Raw genomic sequence first — 20,993 nt, forward strand, 5'->3', positions numbered from 1 at the left:
CTGTAACTGCATCATTGTCTTCCTCTTCCGTACAGCCATTCCAAGGCAAATTCAAAAGTCAAAGATATTCCAAAGAGCCAGTCACAGCAAAGTCAGAATTCAATTTTATTTCACATTGATAGAAACCGTGAAAAAGATTTACATTTTCCCACGTTACAGCACAGTATTTCAATGGACTATTTCTTGCCATAAGTTAGATCTTGTTGATTTGTGTCAGTGAAACAACAGTTTATATTCTTCAAGGTAAAGCAGAATGACTTAGTAAATGATTGTTTAAAAACTGTGAATCCAGACATAAACATATGGCTTCATTATTCACATGCTCTATGTAGTCCATACCAAGTCACTTCCATCATCAAATAGCACCCATTTATGAAGATGCCATCCTAACACTGTCCTAGTCAGCTGGAATACAGCAGAAAAATGACCAGCTCAGAAATATCAAGTGTACATTTTTGGTATGTATTAAACTGTGTGGTAACTACTGAGTTCTGACTAACTTTTGTTACCCATAAATTTATTTTCAAGTAATTTTAACCGATAGTTTGAAAAATCTGATTATTTAAAATCAAATAATTGCTATTTTTACATTTGCACAAAAGCTAACTTAAAAATATCGTTTGACTACAGTGAAAATTTTAAATGAGTCTGTTGGCAGAGAAGAATAAAGCAAATTTTTGAAATGATTGCTCATTTCCTACAGCAGTCGGTTTCAAACATATGTGCAGAATAAGTAAATTCTATGCTATGAGGAGAATCACCTTAGAGCAAATCATCTTAGAGATTACAGTTTTTAAGATCAGTTTTAAATATTCCAGAACATACTAGAATATGAACTATTCTTTCAGTTAATTACAGGAAAATACAACCACAGAATTATTTTCATTTCCTGCACTGAAGATTCTAGTAACTCTGAAGGTCCAAAATGTGGACTAAACTCCAGTTTAGGAAGTAGTGTACAAACTCTGAAGGGATGTCAGCTTTCTTTCTATAAGTATCAGTACATTTTTATTCCACCTCTTCTGTGATTCAGAATGTCAAATTACAGCATATATTGACTGCAAGTGTCTATGGCAAGGAGGCAATGTTTGGTCTGTTATGAAGGATAAAAAGAAGAAAGAACATATTTCTAGAGAGGAAAAAAGAACATTAAATAGAACAGAAATCATATTCAGCAAAGAAAAACCTGGTCCCCAAAATAAAAGGGCCATTAATTCTAGAGAGCAATATTACTCTTTATGGACACTTAGAAGCATTATCCCTCTTATAAGGAATAATGTAATAACACCTCATTCTTAATATTATAATCATTAAGTATATAAGAACACATATATAAAAATATGGATACTGCATGGTGACTATGTAATTTGGGGATATGACCATAGTCCTAAGTCACAGCACGTATAAACCCTTTATGTCTTAAATCCTCATTTACACCTGAACAAGTTTTCATTAAGCATACTAGTAATTTTCAAGTGACCTAGTTAAAAAAAGTCCGGTTGCAGTATTTTATGATTTTGCTGAATTACATTTGGGAGAAAGAAGCTGGCTGCTTCATCTATTTTAACACTAGTGTATCCTGGATCATATCATACAAATACATATAGAGAAATGTCAAAGATCATACATTTCCCACGAGGAGATTTATTTAGTCTGTGTCATTGGTGTATATTTGCAAAACGTTTTAACACTGCAAACATTAGAGGTTTCAAGGTCGGGCACAGGAAGAAGTGTGTGCTCCACTGGACGATGCTGGTGTGCACTTCTACACAAGGCCTCTTGGCGGTGTCAGTCAATGGGAGGTAGGAGCTTATCAATGAACTGCTTGATGTCCATCATTTCCTGTTTGGAATAAAGAGGTCTGATAAGCAGTTACACAAATCAGAAATGAAATCCCTACTAAATTCTGCTAACTAAATCCATGGTGTGCACAGATAACGTGAAACCACGGTTTTACTACAGTTACATAAAAAGTGGTGACAGAGAAATGAAGCACCAACAGAAATCTGGGAATACTTTCTACGATGATAGTGATGATTGTATTAATACATTCAATGACTGCTCTAGTGTTATGAAGTCCCAGGAAAATGGTATGTACTTTGTTCTGCTGGGGGTCAGGGGGAAGGGGGGTTGAGAAGTGACAATAACCACCTGGAGAAGACATGATACACACACACAACTATTGTCAACTAAGCATCAGTGCCCAGCTTCTAACACACCCCCACTAAAACGATGATGCTATACCAGTAGCACCAAACACTCTGTGCCTTCATGAGGAATCACACACAACCAGCCACCTGAAGGAGGGAGGGCAGGTGCCCAAGACAGGCCTAGAGAGCCGTGGAAGAGAGCCCATCCCCGAAGACATGGCTCCATGCCTCCTACCTGCGGCTCCACCTTATCACTGCCCCAGAACAGGCTCCCTGCTGTTACCCCTGGTGTCTGACCTCACAGATCCAAACCCCAGCACACAGAGACCCTTCACCGGTATCACCTCCAGCCTATTGTACATCCTCTGTGGTCCCAAAGGTCCCTGCAATGCCACCTCCTCCAGCCCCACCGCCTCTCACTTTCTGCCTCAAGCTGTCCATCCACTGTCCTCCCATTTAGTGCATAGGTCCCCTCCACACAAACACAAGTGCCCAGGTGCACCCCCGAGTCCTCAGTGTGCTGACCCAGAGGCACTGAGTTTGGGGTCCTGGCTTGGGTGTGTGTGTGCTAAGCTCGGGGCACCTGTGACAGGATGCCGGCTGTGAAGACCACTGGTTTCGACCTGCAGCCCCTCCCTCCTGGGATCTGGCTGCCAGCCTTGCCAAATCTGATACGTCATCAGGGGTTCAACTGCCTTCTCAGTCACACCTAGAGTCCTAGGTCCCCCGTCCTTCTGGATAAATCTTACTACTTGCCTTCTCTGCCCTTAAAAGTAGATGATTTAGCCAGGCTGACAGGTGCAAAAAAATGTTAACTTGGACTGCCTTGGTGCTGAGCAGTCAGTTTTTAGTCTCGGCCTTTTAGAGCCTCTGAACCTATCCTGACGTCCTTCATTCTTAACAAGCGATCATCTTTCTCAGAGAGCTTTTCAGAGAACTTTTAAAAAACTTCTAACATAACATACATCACAGTCTGCTCGCTATATAGTCACTTGGATATATACTCTTCTCCCCTATTAAAAATTCTCATTTGAGGGATGTTGTGGGGAGGGAGGTGGGAGGGGGGTTCATGTTTGGGATCGCATGTACACCCGTGGTGGATTCATGTCAATGTATGGCAAAACCAATACAGTACTGTAAAGTAAAATAAAGTAAAAATTAAAAAAAAAAAAAATTCTCATTTGAGTTAACCTACTTTAGATTTTAATAAAGGAATGTTTTTTGTCCTTGAATTACGTACAATGTTTGCAAGTGGGAAGTTGATGAATGAATGTTGAATTAAACGAAATAAACTTTGATCTAAGTCCTACTAACCTATGGTTCAATGTGAATTCATTCATTAACTTCTTTTAAACCCCTAAGCCATCAAATGTTATTTATCCTAAAAATATCACATGCAAAAAGTTGCAGAGGTATGCCTGTCATCACTGCTTCCTGTCGTTTACCTGTTGACATGAACTGTGCATCATGCCTGCGTAGGTTCTGAAGGTCACATTGGCTGGATTCACCAATGTCTTCAGCTTCTCAGCAGTGAGAGAACCAAACATCAGGGGGACTAGAGGATCCAGGTCCCCGTGGCACTGAAGAATAGAAATGTCTCTGTTCACGCCGCCAATAGGGCCCTGCAGACAACACGACAGAGCTGTGTTATTCACTCAAAGGGGTGGCGCGCTGTGTCAGGCGCGTACAACCAGAGATAGGCACGTATCATACGGCATGTTCTTACATCACAGGTGACATCTGGCCACAGAAATGAAACTCCCTCCATCCCTGTGCCCCCCACCTCTTCATTTAAAGGACATAGGATCACCCTGCTTATATTAAACGTTCTAATGAATCAGTTCCTCAAAGCACATTGTATCCTAGTCATATGTCCAGAGTCTGGACTCAGTATGTTTTAGCTGAATCATGTTCTTCTCAGCTCTTACTTGATTTAAATAAGAAGGTTAATAAACAACACTATGTGCAAGACACCAAAGAGTTACTATATAGTGACAAAGAAAAAAGAAAATGCTAGGTTTAAAGATGAATTTGAAAATGTCCTTATCCTTTGTGTGTATTATGTACTGCTTTACATATTGAGTATTTAAAAACTACATTCTCTGGCAAAATTCTGCTGTTAAGCAGTGAGCATACTGAGCATTCCAAAAACATTATTTCTATGTATTAAAAATAGCCCTAATTTTTGATATAAATCTTACAGTGTACCAAAGACATCAAATATAGAATTCATGACAGCAGGGACTTCTTTCTTTCTTGTTTTAAGGACTCACTCATTTCTTACATTTTCTGCAATCCACAGTAAAAGCAGTGTAGTGTGCAGATAAAGTCTACATAAATAGATCACAAAGTAAACAGATACTTTCTGTACTTCCAGTTCAATTTGTTGTAAACCTAAAACCGCCCTAAAAATTTAAGTATATTACTACTACTAATATGGGGCTATTCTCAACAATATCTGCCATCTCAGAGTTCAGCGATGCCCCGCTGCACGCATGCGTCAGGCACCTGTGGAAACGAAGCCCGCAGTGGCAGCCAGCAGCTGAGAGCGGTGACCCCGGCCAGCTTCTGCTGTGTGGTCAGAGCCGTGTACAGAGATAAAGCTCCTCCCTGGAGAGACAACAGGCAGAGTCAGTGGGGCGGATCTGCTGCCAAGAGCGGTGGGAGTGATTCTTGTTATCAATACCATCTGTTAGGAAAAAAGTCACACTGGATGGCTGACACCTATTGAAACAGGCAAACTGGTAGAAACACACGCACCCCCGAGCAGCACGTCCTCCAGGACTTGACTCTCCACCTTGAAGACAGTCATGAGACCCCAGTGATGTCCCAACCAGCCAAGATGCAGTTTGAACAGCAGAGTTCATGGCTGCCCTGACAATGCTTGAGGGGTAGTCCAAATTTATAGTCACTATCCTCTCTGCAAAGTCTTGGGTAGAAAATCAAATCTGGTCTTAAACTGGTATTACTTTAAGAATTCAGGATGATAAGGACTGTCTGGGGGGACACCTCGGGAGCACTGGCTGGGAGCTCACAACACCCCCCACCACCCCCCCACCACCCCCCCTCACCCGCCGCCCGAAGCCTGTATTCACTCTAGCCCACAGCTTCCAGGGCCACACAAGGATGTGAGAGCCTTTCTCATCTGAGAAATTCAGTGACTGTCACGGTCTATGTGGCTGTAACATGTAACATGTAAGCTCAAGAATGGGAAAAGCGAGAGGAAGCAGAGGCCAACCACAGATGGCGAAGCAAGTGAGGCCGACGGGCAGAGAGGCAGATGCCGGGGGAGAGCTACCTGAGTCTGACCTGCCTCTGAAAGCCTGGCTTCATTCTCATCGCTGGCTTCTGGGATGTGACCCCAGACTCGTAACTTACTCTTTCTTGCCTAAGATGTTAGGATTTAGTTTCTGTCTGCTCTAATCTACGAATCTCCTTGACAGACTCCTGTCTGAACCAAGTGTTCATTCCTATAACCACATTTATGTCACAGTGTGTGCACTACAATGTACATTACCCGTGACTTCCAACAAATACCACATCAACAGCACGTCTTTTTACTGTATCATATCAACAACCTATGTTTCCACTGAATTCTAACTTCTAAATGATTCCATAATTCCGACACTGCCCTAATTCAGGTCGTCTGGACACTAAACTGTTGCCTTGGAGGATTTACAGATTGGCAGTGAGGGCAGTTTGGGGGGGGGGGGGGGTGACATGGCAAACAGGTGATGAGCTGAAATTAAGATGTAAATGTCAGTATGTCGTAACTGTAGAAAAAGTACCGCAGGTGGGAGAAAAAGTACAGGAAGAGAAGAAAGATGCCAAAAGTGAACATCATACACTTTCATCTAAAACCTGTTCTGCATGACAAGAAAAAAGAGGACAGAATGACATCACCAAGACTGACTTGGCTCCCCTCACCAGAACCATCTACTCCAGAATGGGAACCACAGAGGGATTCTTGAACACAGGGTGTGGCTGGAGAAGCCCCGACCTTGGGACCAGCACAGACGCAGGGGTGGTCAAGTGGCTGGCTCAGCCCCCAACTGGGGTCCCCTTTGTCGGGGCCCCTACTCTGATCCCACCCGACTGGGATTCCAGGGGGTCCGTGGGGCTCGACCACTGGGAATTTGTGAGAAAAAGAAGGAAGGGATTTTTCTCTTCTTTGACCTTATTTCCCATCAGTCATCTCCTGGGACAGGGCCTCATACCTGTGTTTCAGCAGTTTTATCTAGAGCTGTTATCATGTAGCTGTTAACAGATACAGCTACGTGTGCGCTGTGGTTACTCAAGAAAAACACATTCCAGGCTCCAATTGATTTCCTTAAATAAACTGACTTTCAAGTCGTAATCTTTAGAGTAAAGCCTATCACTGACAGAGAAAAGTAAAAAAGAACTTCCCAGTCCAATCAAACTTAATTCAGCATTAAAGGTAAGGAGTACATCATATTCTGTAACATCTTCTAAAAACAGGACTCCCATAAAAAAAGGATCGAGGCTTCTAGACAAATACACCAATGACACACCACGCAAACTTTTATCTTACCTGAGAAAATCCTCCCAAAATAATTCTGTTAGAAGGAATGCCATTCTTCACCTCTTGATCTATCAAAGCTTTTACTAAAAACAACATAAAAAATAAAATCACCAAAAATTAAATCACCAATACTTTCAAAGATAAGTCCACTGATGTGCTTTTCCATTATTAATTTTTTCCTGTTTAAATTGTATCAGTGTATTAAAGGTCAAAACAAGTGAACAACTTGAAGCACTCTCTTAAAATACAAAATTAGAATGTATTTTCAAGAACTCAATTTCGTAGGCACTGCTTAAACTGTTCAATTATTTGTTACGTGATTTGTAAAGCAGTTTTTTCTCTCATCAGTGTAGAGGGATATGAATATTCCTTTATCCACGGTCCATTCTGCTCATATACATTCTATAGTTCTTTCTCTCCAATGAACCCCAGGCTGCTGCTGCTGCTGCTGCTAAATCACTTCAGTCGTGTCCGACTCTGTGTGACCCCATAGACGGCACCCCACCAGGCTCCTCGGTCCCTGGGATTCTCCAGGCAAGAACACTGGAGTGGGTCGCCCTTTCCTTCTCCAATGCAGGAAAGTGAAAAGTGAAAGTGAAGTTGCTCAGTTGTGGCCGACTCTTAGTGACCCCATGGACTGCAGCCCACCAGGCTCCTCCGTCCATGGGCATTTGTACCTAAAAGCTGTTAGTTTAAAATCATAGATAGTTAAGTACTTTACGCGGGTCATGATTTACAGTGCTTGAATAATTTGCCTTATTATTTAAAACCCCCAAACACAGTATTAATTTTCCCTATAGCCAGTAAATAATGGGGGGGGGGGGGGGGCGGGGAAACAGATGAATTCTTTTGTTTCCGCAAAATATTTCAACACATACCACTAACTATATTACTCAGTAACTCCCTATAATTCCATTTTTCTTTATAATACTATGAGAATAACTGCACCTTTTACAAATTTACCTCCTTTCACTTTTGATATATATGTAAGAGTTTCACCTTTTTAAGATGAAAATTTCCAAATTTAACTGGCCACAAGTATGAAATATTCTGTGACTTTCTGTTTGCCTACATCAATGAAAGCAAAATGATGCATCTGACAGCATTCAAGTTTGATAAAACGCCATTCCTTCCCATCCACCTCATCTTCATGGACCATAATTAACAGTCCAACAAGGTAAGAGTGATCAGAAAAGAGTGGCATAGTGCCACCACCTGAGTTTAGACAGCTGCATAGTTTTCATCAACAGCAATACAAAACCGAATCTACTATAAAACTTTCCTTACTTACCATTTTCTGCTGCCTGTTTAATTCCAGTTTCATCCTCCAGTGAATCTGGCGAAAGCCCAATAATGTCAAACCTGGAAAATAAAGCAAAGTCCTAAAAGAATTGTTTGATTCTAAGAATATCTACCTTTGATAACTACCTTTGATGGTAACTTCAGAGAAAAAACGCTAACCAGAAATATTCTCTAGAATGTTAAATTCAAACTAAACTGTTTCTGGGCTTCCCAGATAGCTCAGATGGTAAAGAATCCACTTGCCAATGCAGGAGACACAGGAGACATGGGTTTGATCCCTGGATCAGGAAGATCCCCTGAAGAAGGGCATGGCACCCCACTCCAGCATTCTTGCCTGGAGAATTCCAGGGACAGGGGAGCCTGGTGGGCTGCAGTCCATGGAGTCACAAAGAGTCAGATACAACTTAATGACTAAATAACAACTGTCTCTGCAGGCCAAAGAGTCAACTTAAATGTGTGAATCTGATATCCTGTGAGTTCCTTTTGCACTAAGTAGATGCAGATACTATTAGAAAGTCACTGTCACATAATTTAAAGTTAGAAACACCTGCAGAATGACCCAGGCTAACCTAACACCTGGGGAGGAATCTTCAGCCCTTGGGACACCCGAATAGATGCCATCTCCTCACTTCCCTCCTAGTCACACTGGCTGGAGAGCCCTGCACCAGTGCAGCACCTCGCGCGCAAGGCCTGCACCTGCTACACAAGGCCCTCGGGCCGCCTTGACCACAGTCTGGAGAGCCTATCACCACTTGACCCTGAATCTGGGTCTGCCCCGCTATCCACTACATGCTCAGACTATGGTCAGGAGCAATGTGAGGTGGAAGTCTTGGTGCCAGACAGGGATTCTGTCAGAGAGGGAAGACAGAAGAATCAGAGGCCACCATGGGCAGGAACCTGTGAGAGTTGCCAAGGAATCTCCCATAGACAAAGATGAACGTTCAGCTGGGTTAGAGGGGGTGGGGACAAGCAGAGGATAGGTGGCAACACACCAGAGTCCCCACGATGCCTTGACAGGAGTGTGGAGACAGGGGAGCAAGTATGCCTGCTGGTTAGGCCTGGGCTAAGTGCCTTCAGAGATGGGGCAGCTCCAGATGGCAGAGCCCAGGGGAGATGTGGGTGCCTGAGGCTGAGAGAGGAAAAGGTCAGCGGGAAAAGAAGAGTCCTGGAGGCAACAGCCACTCAAGGCTGTGAACGGGCCATGGACATTGGATCCCCCAGTCACTAGAAAGGTAAGACGTCGGCAGGAGCTAGCTGGAGTAAAAAGGAAAACAGGGCCCGGGGGTCGGAGTCGTCATTTCTGAGCAGAACTGAGGGCAGGGCTCTCAGAGCAGCAGGAAGAACACGTGGCCTGGATGCGGCTCAGAGAACAAAGGAGCGACTGTGAAGCACACAGGGAACGCCTGGCACCCTGAAGACCCCCAGAGGGCTCATCAGGAAGTGGTCTCCCTACACACCCACCAGCTTGCCAAGAAGCCGAGGCGGGAGGTAGACGCCCCGTCTGGTCACGGCAGTGAGCAAAGGTGTGTCAAGTGCTGAGACTCCGTGGCATTTCTATCCACCCACTCCCTCCTCTTCCTCTACCTGCTGTCGCAGCTCCTTAAGTTTACCCCTGAATCTAAATCATGAGAACCAAGACAGTGAAATAAAGGTTACATTTCACTTTAGAACTTTGCAACTTAAAGACAGTTCATTAAAAATTGATGTATGCAAAAGCAATTCTGATTAAAACAAAAAAAAAAAAAAAAGAAAGAAAAGTTTACACACACAAAAAAAACCCTAAGTAAAAAGTTCTTAGTAAATTAGTGAAGTCTTACTTACCATGATGGCATGGCCATGTTCATATTTAATGTTACAGGCATAACCGGCCTACATGGGGAAGAAAAAAGAAAAACAAGAATAATACACCATAGCACAGAACCTAGTCAACACCATCTTTTGCAGATAATTACTTGAGGCTCACACAACATCGAGTGTGCAATTTTAAACAGATGATCTGCTGAGCTGCACACACACCTGTGCAACTCTGTGCTCCACACTCTCCAAATGGTTCTTGAGACAAGAGCAGCCACTGGGATGGACTAAAGTTGGCAAACAAATATCTTTCTTTATCTACACCGTTACTCGATACTTTCAGACCAGACGTGAGAAAGAAAACAGTGGCCAACATGGCTGGAAATGTCAGACTGGCTAAGGGTGGGGGGGAAGGGATGCAAGCAATTTACTGCACAGAAAAGGTGACATCGATTCCCGTAGGCTCAAATGACATGTGTGCTGATTTTCTAGTTCTTACCTGCTTACAAGACCTCTAAATAAATAAGGAAAACATTAGCTTTGCCTGAGTGTCCACTATACCCAACTCAGTTCTGTGCTGACAATGTTGGACCACCCGCCTGCAGCCAGGTACCAAAGGAGAGAACAGACACACTCTAACTGCATCTCACCACCATCCTTCTTACTTGAGAAACAAGTCCACCTTAGATGTCACAAAATCTTAGCAAAATCTCCTTGAGGACATAAACTTGCTTCCCTAGGTTCAAAGATAGGTTTACACCAAATTCAATCTGGGGGCCAATAACAATAGAGCAGAAATTCCAACAGCATCAAGAATCCTGTCTCTGGCCTGAGTCATTAAGAAGCACACGGCAACTCTGGCCACATTATGCAGCTGTCACTGGCAATGGTTAAGATGAAGCCTGTACTACAGGATAAGAAGAGGAGGGAACCTTTTCTTACCTAGTCTTAGATATTCTTCCTCTTTCGTATTTATCCACTCTGCTGCTATGACCACTTCCGAGGCTGAACTACTGACCCGTCAGCACTCGTCTCATCCCACTGGCTTCTCCACGGCTACCACTCCTCAGCACCCTCTGATCTAAGACCTGCTCATCTCAGGGACTTTCTGAATTTGCTCAAAACTTACTAGTATCTTTTGGAGACCTAAAAATATTTTCAGGATTCAAAGCCAAATCTTACAGACTCCAAAGTATGTGTTCTCTCTGTGCTGCATCATACTGTCTCTAGTTGATGGAATTTCAAAGGTTTTTCAAGGTAGTCACAAACCTGACAGGCAAATCCCCTTCAGAGACAGCTCATGGATATCCTCAGAACTTAACAAGTATCTGTGTATCTACAGGAATTTTCCTGTCTGTGAGTTCAATCAATCTCCAAGAGAACATTATTTTAAATTTCTCAATTAAAAAAACAAAAGGGAAGAAAAAATCAAGGTAACCAGGTCACATTTATGTTTTAAAGAACTTACTAATCTTTAGTTTGAAGCTGAACATATACAAATGCTTTTCTGGAAAAGTAAAGCTATCATGATGCTTCTTCTCTGGACTCCAAATCGCAAGCCTGAAAACTGGAAACACTTACGCATGCGGGCAGATGTATTTGATGTGGGCGCTTCTGATCCCGGCAAAGGCTTCGGCCCATCCATGCCTGGTGGAGAAGTAACACCATTAGATACTGTTTTACAGTCCCGTACACCATTAGATACTGTTTTACAGTCCCGTTAGTAACAGAATAAATAGTTACTTACATTTGTAAGGACAAATTTTCACCCCTTAAAAAATCATTGCCAACCTAGAAATAACCCAAAGCATGTGATTTCAGCTTTACCATGAGAAGCTCTCTAATGTTTCCTAGAGAGCAGTGTTTTCTCTTTCATATACTTCACTGGACTTTCAAATCTACAAAGTGTATTTTTTTAAACTCTATAATCTCCCAACCATGTGCCTAACAAAATAGCCAAGATAGATGATATAATTCATTTTATACGAAGAAAAAACCCTCAGAGGGGTAAAGCAACTGTCTGCTATCTCTCTTTTGCTACTACACCATCAAAAGTAAAACAAGTTTAACATTCGCACCTTGTGCAAATGTGGACATATGTATGTTCAAAATGGAGTAACAGAAAAACTAGAAAAATATAAACATCATCAAAATCCTTCCAGCCAGAAATAAACAGTTAATCTTTTAACATATTTTTTTCCAAGTTCTGCATGCTATCTCTGGAGAGGTAAACACAGATTTAACAAGAATGGGATCACACTACAAACACACAGCTCCCTACTTGCTTACACTTGACATTACACCTGGTACTTTCTACATGTTACCTCTGTGTGCACAGTTGCTTAGGTTGTGTCCAGCTCTTTGTGACACTATGGACTGTGGCCCGCCAGGCTCCTCTGTCCATGGGATTCTCCAGGCAAGAATACTGGAATGGGTTGCCATGCCCTCCTCCAGGGGATCTTCCCGACCCAGGGATTGAACCCACATCTCCTGTGGCTCCTGCACTGCAGGCGGATTCTTTACCACTGAGCCACCAGGGAAGCCCCATTACCTCTACTAAAGGGTAAAATAAAAGTAACTTAAGCCTTTTTTGGATAAAATGGTTTTGAAATAAACATTAACTGCTTTTCTGTTAACTACTTCTCTATTTTAATCCACCTTCCCCAAAAGGCTTAAGGACACAGAAACCTGACTGAAAAGGCAAACACAGAGAGGGCTGAAACGATATTGCAGACCGCCAGTGAATACACACAGAATGAAGGAATGTTTTAGAAGAACACTATTTGGCAACCATCACAGTAACAGATGCAGACAGCAATCATTAATGGATGCTAAATCCAAAGGGGAAAAATGGATGAGAAACAGACATTTTTATGAAATCAAAGCATCTCCCCACAAAATACTTTTAAAGTGCAATTATACTTACTAATTTTATTCTGGAGACACTTGGTAGATACTATCTTAACCAGGTAGTGAAACATAAAATCATCATCAGAGGCACAAAAATCAACCCAGTGTGGGCCCGGGACCCGCATGGCACCCTCTGTGGTGTCCCTACCAAAAGCGAGAAGTCACATAAACCAGACTGAGGGCCACCCCATCCAGGAACTGGTTCGTCAGGGAGAAGGGTCCAGGTCACCAAAGCTAAGAAGATGGACCGATTCAGACTGAAGGAGCCTCAGGAGATTTGACAGCTCAACCTGACCAGCTCACTTGTGATCTGGACCCACAAAGGACACTGCTGGTCAGAGCAGAGGGATGTGACTGTGGACAGTGGGTTTGATGGGAGCTTCAGGTCAACACGAATGGCCTGACTGATGGGTATGCTGTGGCCACATGGCCGTGCCTTCTGCTTACAAAACACACTGCAGCTCCGTGGAGTAACGAGGCAACAGGCCTGCAACTTTATTCTTGAACGTGTGAGAAATGTTAACAACTGGGTAATCTGAGTGAAGGGCAAAGTGAAGTCGCTCAGTCATGTCTGACTCTTTGCGACCCCGTGGACTGTAACCTACCAGGCTCCTCTGTCCATGGGATTCTCCAGGCAAGAATACTGGAGTGGGTTGCCATGGACCTCCAAATACTACTTCTGTAACTTTCATGTAACTGTAAAGTTATTTTAATAGAAGCAGCTAAAATTTTACACAATGATGGAACATAACCTGTTAAGTGATTCTATGAGTCCACATGACAGAAGTGAGGAGGGTCAAGCCAAAAACACCAGGGGAGTGGCAGTTAGAGAACCACGACACACTAACACCTGCCTCCAGTGAGACTCACCCACGCAAAAAGCCCTGGGTGAAAGTCCGTTGTACGATTTGCATCATCTAAAAGCACCTCCTCACGACTTGCGCTTACCACACAGGGAAAATACGGCCGCAGAGAAGCCGGAAACGAAGAGACCGCCTTCACCGAGTGACCCGGGGCGGCATCAGTAATGGGACAGAGGACCCCATCTGGCTCCCAGCATGAGGCAATGAATGGGGCTGAACCTCCATGTGAGGAAGTGCCACACAAACCTAAACGAGGGACCAGTACCATCCATGCAGAAAGGTAGACATCCTGAGCACCAGAGAGGAGCAGAGGGACTGTCCCAGATTAAAAGAGACTCAAACGCTGCAGCTGCTCAGGGCAGCGTGGCAGGGACTGAAGGGCAAGAGGAGAGGATTACTACAAAGGACATTACTGGGGCAGCTGCCAAGGTCTGTTAGGTAACAGGGTAGACCGATAAGAACATTAAAGAAGTGCTACACTTCCTGAAGCAGACACTGGTCTGTGGTTATACAGGAGACTGTGCTCGTGCTTAGCAGGTAAGTACTAAAGTTGGGAGGTAAAGAGTCATGGTACTGGCAACTTTTCCAAGTTTAGGCAAACACAGTAACATGTTAGATAGAGCTCAGTGAATCTGAGTAGAAGGAATTGAGGAATCTGTTTTATTCTAGCATATGCTCAGTCACTCAGTCGTGTCCAACTCTTTGCGACCCTATGGACTGGAGTCCACAAGGCTCCTCTATCCGTGGGATTATCCCAGCAAGCATACTAGAGTGGATAGCCATTTCTTCCTGCAGGGGATCTTTCCGACTAGGGATCGAACCAGTCTCCTCTCCTGGCAGGTGGAGTCAGGAATCACTGACTCCTGACTGAGTCACAGCTGAGTCACTCAGTTACCACTGAGTCACCTGGGAAGCCCCTTTATTCTTGCAACTCTTCTATACCTTTGAACGTATTAAAAAAAAAAAAAAACAGTTTAAAAATACTCTCAAAAGTATTTATCTTTTGGGTTGTAGGATTTCAACTGATTTCATTCTCTTCTCAAATATATCTGAACCTGAATTTTTTTTTACAAGACAAATGTAACATTTCCATAATCATAACCAAAGCTATCTTTATTTTGGAAGGAAAACTGATCTCAAGCAATATAGTGTGGACTAACACATTTTATTACACAGGTTATGCAGAGGAACATGTGGTCAAATGTCTTTCTTGCAGAACTTTTCAGAGCTTTAAACATGCTAGTGCCCACACAGTAAAGCTTCAAAGGGAGAATAAGCCATATCATATTCCCTTGACACTAAGACATAATCTAAGTGGCACCACTGAAAAAAATCTTTTTATAAAAAAAAAAAATCACCATCACAATAAACACATATAAGATGAATACCAAACTCAGAAACATAAAAATGTGGGGGAAATGACATATGGGAATTGAGAAACTATGGAATTACACAAGGTCTCCCAATCTCATTTGGCCACCAAACACTTTTCATGAGGAATCTACAGGACATAGACTGCTAGATCCAAGTTAAGACAGCACACCTTGGCTGGCCTTGCAAAAAAGAACCTTAACCAAAAAAAAAAAAAAAAAAGCTGCCCATTTTTATAGCAACAAACTGAATCGCTTAACCCTCTTCACCCTGCAAGTCAACCTGACAAAAGAACTTCAGTTCTCCAAAAACTATCTTAAACACTGAATTACCATTTGTCAGACAGGCTGGTGCTGAATTTTCTCATGTGTTAATGGAACCAGTTAAATGTCAGCTTTCTTTGGTGCCACCCCACCAAGCACTGTCAGAACTGAGACCTCTAATTTTTGTCCTTCAGACTTCTAATTTTTTATATAAACTTCACTCTTAGTCAAGATGTCACAGCTGCTCTCAGCCTTTATAATCTCACGGTGGTCATTTTCGTCACCATCTCACTCTTAACTTCTGTCTAAAGTATCTGGCTACACTGGGGTCCACACAGAACCTTCCTCCAAATGAAGCTTTTTTCTCTTGGCCTGATTCTTCAGGCCTCAAAGCTCTTTATTGGGAAAGTTGCAGGGGACCAAGATGCTCTCTGTCTGTCAGGTAATGAAACAGGGCTTCTCTAAAAACCTCTGGATTAGATAGATAGATGGATAAATAAAGAGGAAAACAAGTCTGTCTTTTTCATAGGACTACCTGTTGACCATAAAGTCCTATAACCCTTCCCATAACTCCATGTAAGGCATGGACCTCCACTTGGGAGGCCTAAAAGGATACTAGGAATCAATCGCTTTTAAGACTTAATCTAATTCTAGCCCAGTGCTTCCTTGTAAAGACTCAATAGTGTCTTGGCTCCTTTATCAAAATTTATTTGTTTCACTTTCCCTCCAATTCTGTAATTTTGTAACAATTTTATAACAACAACTTGACTGACATTTCAAACAGATAATCCTGGATTTAAATTTTAAAAAGCCCTCAGGACTTCTCTGGTGGTCCAGGGGTTAAGACTTAGAGCTCTTAATGCAGGGGGCCTGGGTTTGAGCCCTGTTCAGGGAATTAGGTCCTCATGCAGCAAGGAAGATCTTGAGCACTGCAACAAAGATCCTGGGTCGGCGCAACTAAGACCTGGCATAGCTCCCCGGCTTCCCCCCCAAAAAAGCTCTCAATACAGAGAAAAGCTGAGTGACAGATAAACCACAGGGCTAAAGCCATGTGTCTGATAAGCCTCAGAACAAATCTTTACACTGCATCCTCTGCCCTTCAACTGATTTTTGAACAGAACATTCAAGATTTCACTCAGAATACTCACATTGATAGTATCTCACTACACAAAATCCACCAGTTCTTCTCAAACTGCCTTGAAATTTCACCTCCAGAAAGTTCTCAAGTGCAAGCTCTACAAACATACCTCCCAACTCTGGCATCCAGTACCCATGGCAACTCAAGGAGGAGTTTGCAGTTTTAATATGTTCCAGAAACAGGAGTTGATGCATGACAAATTAAGAGGATGGGGGAAACTGCAGGGGGTGGGGTTGGGAATCAAAAAAGAAAGGATTCTATCTCATGACCCAAGTGTAAGAAATATGACTAGCAGTCTTTTTTATATAGTCCTAGAGTTCTTCAACAGTGAATTCTTGCTCGTGTAGGGGTGCATGACCTCGTTCATCAGGGTACTAAGGATGGTTACCTACCCTGTGTCTCCCAATCCATGAAGGAAGATCACCTAAAAGAGAAAAGAGCAATGACTGATTAACACCCCAAGAAACCACCAGAATGTCACAGCCTGGGGCTCTGGTTAAGCTGGATACCAGGAGTCACAGAACACTGCCTTCAGCAAGTTAATTATCTCCACAGACCTCGCTGAAGCGGCAAAAATACTTAACTTCTCTCTTTAAAGCTCCTCAGATAACTTCCGTGGGGTTTTAGCACTTCTTGAGGTTCCAGTTAGACATGCTTTTGGGCAAACGATCACATTCTACAGAACACAGTTGTCTCTTTCAGGTCAGACCGTGAGAGTCTCACCTACGCGGTAGAATTTTTCCATCACAAAAAAGGAGCTTCCCGGGGTAAAAGTTTGAGATCCTCACGCACAAGTTTCCTAAGCAGTGGCACCCTGATCGGAAACGACACTAAGCCTTCAAACTCTGAGATAAGGGGTGTGAGGTGCGAAAATAAAGTCCTGTTCCTGGGGGCTTAAGGCCTTTCCCATCCACAGACAGGCAGAAACCTGCTCCAGAGCTGCCTGGGGCTGGGGCGCCGTCCGCTCACATGGGGGCCTGGGAGTGGGGTGCCGGGCGGGGTGGGGAAATTCCCGGGGCCGGGGCACGGGTGGGGGACTCTGGATGTGGGCGTGGGGCTCAGGATGGGATGGGGGTTCGCGCTGGAGGTTCAGGATGGGGACAAGTGGATCGGGACTGGGGACGCAGGATTGGGGACAAGGGGATCGGGGCACGGGCTCAGGATGGGGATGGGGGCTCGAGGGTGGGAAAACAGCCTCCCGCTCGCCGTGACCCCGCGCTCTCCGCAAACACCCGGGCCAGGCGGCGTCTATCACCCCCGCCCGACCGCACCCGACCCACCGGCCAGGCGTCCCACCCCCTCCCCCCGGCCCGCGGGCTCCCCGGCGCGCGCCCGCGACCGCACTCACCGCGGCGGTGGCCTTCCGGGCGGCAGGCACGATGGCGGGCAGCGGAGCCGACATGTTATTGCCGCACATACACCGGCTCCAGCGGCCGCGCGTCGGAAGCGGAAGGCGGAGCGGGCGCCCGGCCGGGCCCAAGGGCGTGCGAGCGGCGAGTCGGGCCCGCCCACGGGCGCGCGCTCCGGCGCGTGCGCGCCCCCGGCCCCGCGCCGCCCCCCCGGCCCCGCGCCGCCCCCCCGGCCCCGCGCCGCCCCCCCGGCCCCGCGCCGCACCCCCGGCCCCGCGCCGCCCCCCCGGCCCCGCGCCGCACCCCCGGCCCCGCGCGTCCCTGCCGCCCTCCGCGCCGCTGCCTGCGCGTCACAATGTCCCGCCGAGTGGCGCCCGGTTGGCTGCGGCCGAGGGCTGCCCGAGTTGACCTCCGCGCGCGGGCCGCGCATGCTCCATGCGGGCGGAGGGCCTGGCGGGCCGGGGCGCGCGGTCACTGCCGACCCCGGGCATCGGGTCTCTGCCCTGCGAAGGTGGGGACTTGGGGCAGCTTTCGCGGCGTTTCTTTTAGGGGCCGCTCCACTGTTTACTTCGGGGGTCCGCTCCCCTCCTCCTCTAAACTGCAGCTGGAGAGGGAAACGGTTGTCACCGGGTTTCCACGGTTCACCAGTGGGCGGATGTGGAGTTAATACTGATTTAGGCACCCGACCACGGGAGGGGGCCCAGTGCCTCTCTACTACCTGGTGAGGTCTGGGAGGAGCAGAGATGGGCACACTTAAAAGTCAGAATGCCCTGACCTTCGGAAGGTTACGACTGACCACTGGTGAAAAGCCACAGCTTGTGAGCTCTGGTCCCGTATTGTTTGGGAGCTCACTAAGGACTGTACCCTGGGACACAGCCTCTGAGCTCTGAGGAGCATCTCTGGAAGGGGGGCGTGGGCGAGGTCAGCTTCTATACGATTTTGGTCCAAGTGTTGAGATGGTCAAGCAGCATTTCTGTAGGTTGCTGGTAGTCAGGAGAAAATACGGTTTTGGTGCTTTTTTGAAGGTGGGAAGATACCAGTTTGGGTTCATAAAAATTTTCACCTGGAAGTATCTACTGTCTGAAGGCCTGTTCTTCGAGTTTTCTCCTGAAACACAGATGCCTCCTTCTTTACTGTCTGAGCCACCAGGTAAGTCCCTGGATGCCTCATTCTTGATCTCCACCCTGAACTCCTTTCAGGGGGTATTGAAGATCAGGGACTGTTTACTTCATTCTTGTAGAACCAGACGGCAAATGACATTGTCTTAATCTAGTGGAGAAATTTAAAGCTATATTGTTGTTGTCTAGATGCTAAGTCGGCCCCATGGACTGAGGCCTGCCAAGAACCTCTGTCCATGGGATTCTCCAAGCAAGAATACTGGAGTGGGTTGCCCGTTTCCTCCTCTAAGGAGGAGGTCTGGGTCTTCCTGACCCAGAGAGTGAAGTTGTGTGTCCTGCATTGCAGGCAGATTCTTTAACTGAGCCATCGGGGAAGCCCTAAAAGATATATGCAATCTGTCAAAAGAGTAACAACCAGCCCCAAATGGAACCAAGCCCTTTCTGCCAGGCTGGCATCATCACCAAACTGAAACTCACTACCCGAACTTGTCTGTTTCAGTCTCTGGCAAGATGTCAGAATCAGTCTGGAGTTTCCTGGTGGGCCTGAGGGTGTTAGAGAGCCTGGTAGGATCCCTTCCATCTCCCCCCCAAAATGAGTTAATCTGCTCCCTCTTGATGAAAGAGGAGGGTGAAAAGGCTGGCTTAAAACTCAACATTCAAAATACTAATATGGCATCCGGTCCTATCACTCCATGGCAAATAGATGGGGAAACAACGGAAACAGTTTCAGACTTTATTTTTGGGGGCTCCAAAAATCACAGCAGATGGTAACTGCAGCCATGAAATTAAGACACTTGCTCCTTGGAAGAAAGCTATGACCAACCTAGATAGCATATTAAAAAGCAGAGACATTACTTTGCCGACAAATGTCCGTCTAGTCAAAGCTATGGTTTTTCCAATAGTCACGTATGGATGTGAAAGCTGAGCGCTGAAGAACTGATGCTTTTGAACTGTGGTGTTGGAGAAGACTCTTGAGAGTCCCTTGAACTGCAAGGAGATCCAACCAGTCAATGCTAAAGGAAATCAATCCTGAATATTCATTGGAAGGACTGATGGTGAAGCTGAAACTCCAATACTTTGGCCATCTGATGTGAAGGGCCAACTCATTGGAAAAGACCCTGATGCTGGGCAAGATTGAAGGCAGAAGGGACGACAGAGGATGAGTTGGTTGGGTGAAGCACTGACTGGATGGACATGATTATGAGCAACCTCTGGGAGTTGGTGATGGACAGAGAAGCCTGGCATGCTGCAGTCCATTGGGTCACAGAGTCGGACACAACTGAGCTACTGAGCGACTGAACTGAACTCTTGTTCCCACCTTCTTTCTACCTCTAAAAGTCCTCTGTCTGTGCAGCTCTTCAGACCTCCTTTCTATTTGCCATATGGGATGCTGCCCAATTTATGAATGGTTGCATAAAGCCATTAGTTTTTACTCAGTTGAAGTTATGTGGTTTTTTTTAAAACTGAAGGACAGTTGCTTTACAGTATTCCATTGGTTTCTACCAAACATCAACATGAATCAACCATAGGTTTACCCATGTCCCCTCCCACTTGAACATCCCTCCCACCTTCCCCCCACATCCCAGGCTTCTAGGTTGTTACAGAGCCCCAGTTTGAATTTTGTTTTTAACAGTCCTTAGGGAGTCCAGGGTAAGGAAGACAGTGAGCAAAGATTTTTTAAAAAAACAAAAAACTTCACATTACTCACATGATGGCCAGAATGCTGAGTTGAAGGTCTTATACATGGTTTTTTTGTTTTTTCAATCATTCTTGTCCTGAATCTGAGTGCTTAAAATTTTGTAGGCTCTCAAAACTCTTAAATTGATGCTGATTAAAAAAAGAAAGGGGGTGTGTGGCTTTTGGGATTTTCATTGAGAGGTTCATGAGTCTACAGACCAATTTGAGGAAATCTGACAACTGAAACTTTTGATCTAAGAACTGATAGATATTAATTTTGGTAATGTTGGATTTCTGTCAGTAATGTTTTATACTTTTTATCATATAGACCTGAATAGCATGAAAGTTTCTCAGTCGTGTCCAGCTCTTTGCGACCCCATGGACTATACAGTCCATGGAATTCTCCAGGCGAGAATACTGGAGTAGGCAGCCATTCCCTTCTCTAGGGGATCTTCCCAACCCAAGGATCGAACCCAGGTCTCCCGCATTGCGGGCAGATTCTTTACCAGCTGAGC

General features: G+C 45.0%; 1 protein-coding gene and 1 long non-coding RNA gene across 2 annotated transcripts; one reads left to right on the top strand and one right to left on the bottom strand.

The window, feature by feature from the left end:
* Window positions 1-94: 94 nt before the first annotated feature.
* On the bottom strand, window positions 95-17,824 carry LYPLA1 (lysophospholipase 1). The gene is made up of 9 exons (XM_052651631.1): window positions 17,683-17,824; window positions 16,727-16,758; window positions 11,371-11,436; window positions 9,817-9,864; window positions 7,985-8,055; window positions 6,703-6,776; window positions 4,659-4,760; window positions 3,596-3,772; window positions 95-1,842 (listed from the first exon to the last, which is right to left on the bottom strand). Exons 1-9 carry the CDS (start codon window positions 17,749-17,751, stop codon window positions 1,789-1,791), a joined length of 693 nt encoding a protein of 230 aa, XP_052507591.1. The 5' UTR covers window positions 17,752-17,824; the 3' UTR covers window positions 95-1,788.
* A 252-nt stretch (window positions 17,825-18,076) lies between these two features.
* On the top strand, window positions 18,077-20,226 carry LOC128059500 (uncharacterized). The gene is made up of 3 exons (XR_008200595.1): window positions 18,077-18,194; window positions 18,709-18,832; window positions 19,704-20,226. It is a non-coding gene; the product is annotated as an uncharacterized LOC128059500 (long non-coding RNA).
* Window positions 20,227-20,993: the final 767 nt, after the last annotated feature.

This window comes from Budorcas taxicolor, chromosome 14 (assembly GCF_023091745.1).
Source record: "Budorcas taxicolor isolate Tak-1 chromosome 14, Takin1.1, whole genome shotgun sequence".
Classification (NCBI taxonomy): Eukaryota; Metazoa; Chordata; class Mammalia; order Artiodactyla; family Bovidae; genus Budorcas; species Budorcas taxicolor.

Excerpts from the sequence above, each read along its gene's own strand:
- LYPLA1 (XM_052651631.1), bottom strand. The coding sequence starts at position 17,751 with ATGTGCGGCAATAACATGTCGGCTCCGCTGCCCGCCATCGTGCCTGCC. Across the intron at positions 6,777-7,984 it reads TAAACAGGCAGCAGAAAATG|TAAAAGCTTTGATAGATCAA; the intron begins GTAAGTAAGGAA and ends TGTTGTTTTTAG. Across the intron at positions 1,843-3,595 it reads TGCACAGTTCATGTCAACAG|GAAATGATGGACATCAAGCA; the intron begins GTAAACGACAGG and ends TATTCCAAACAG.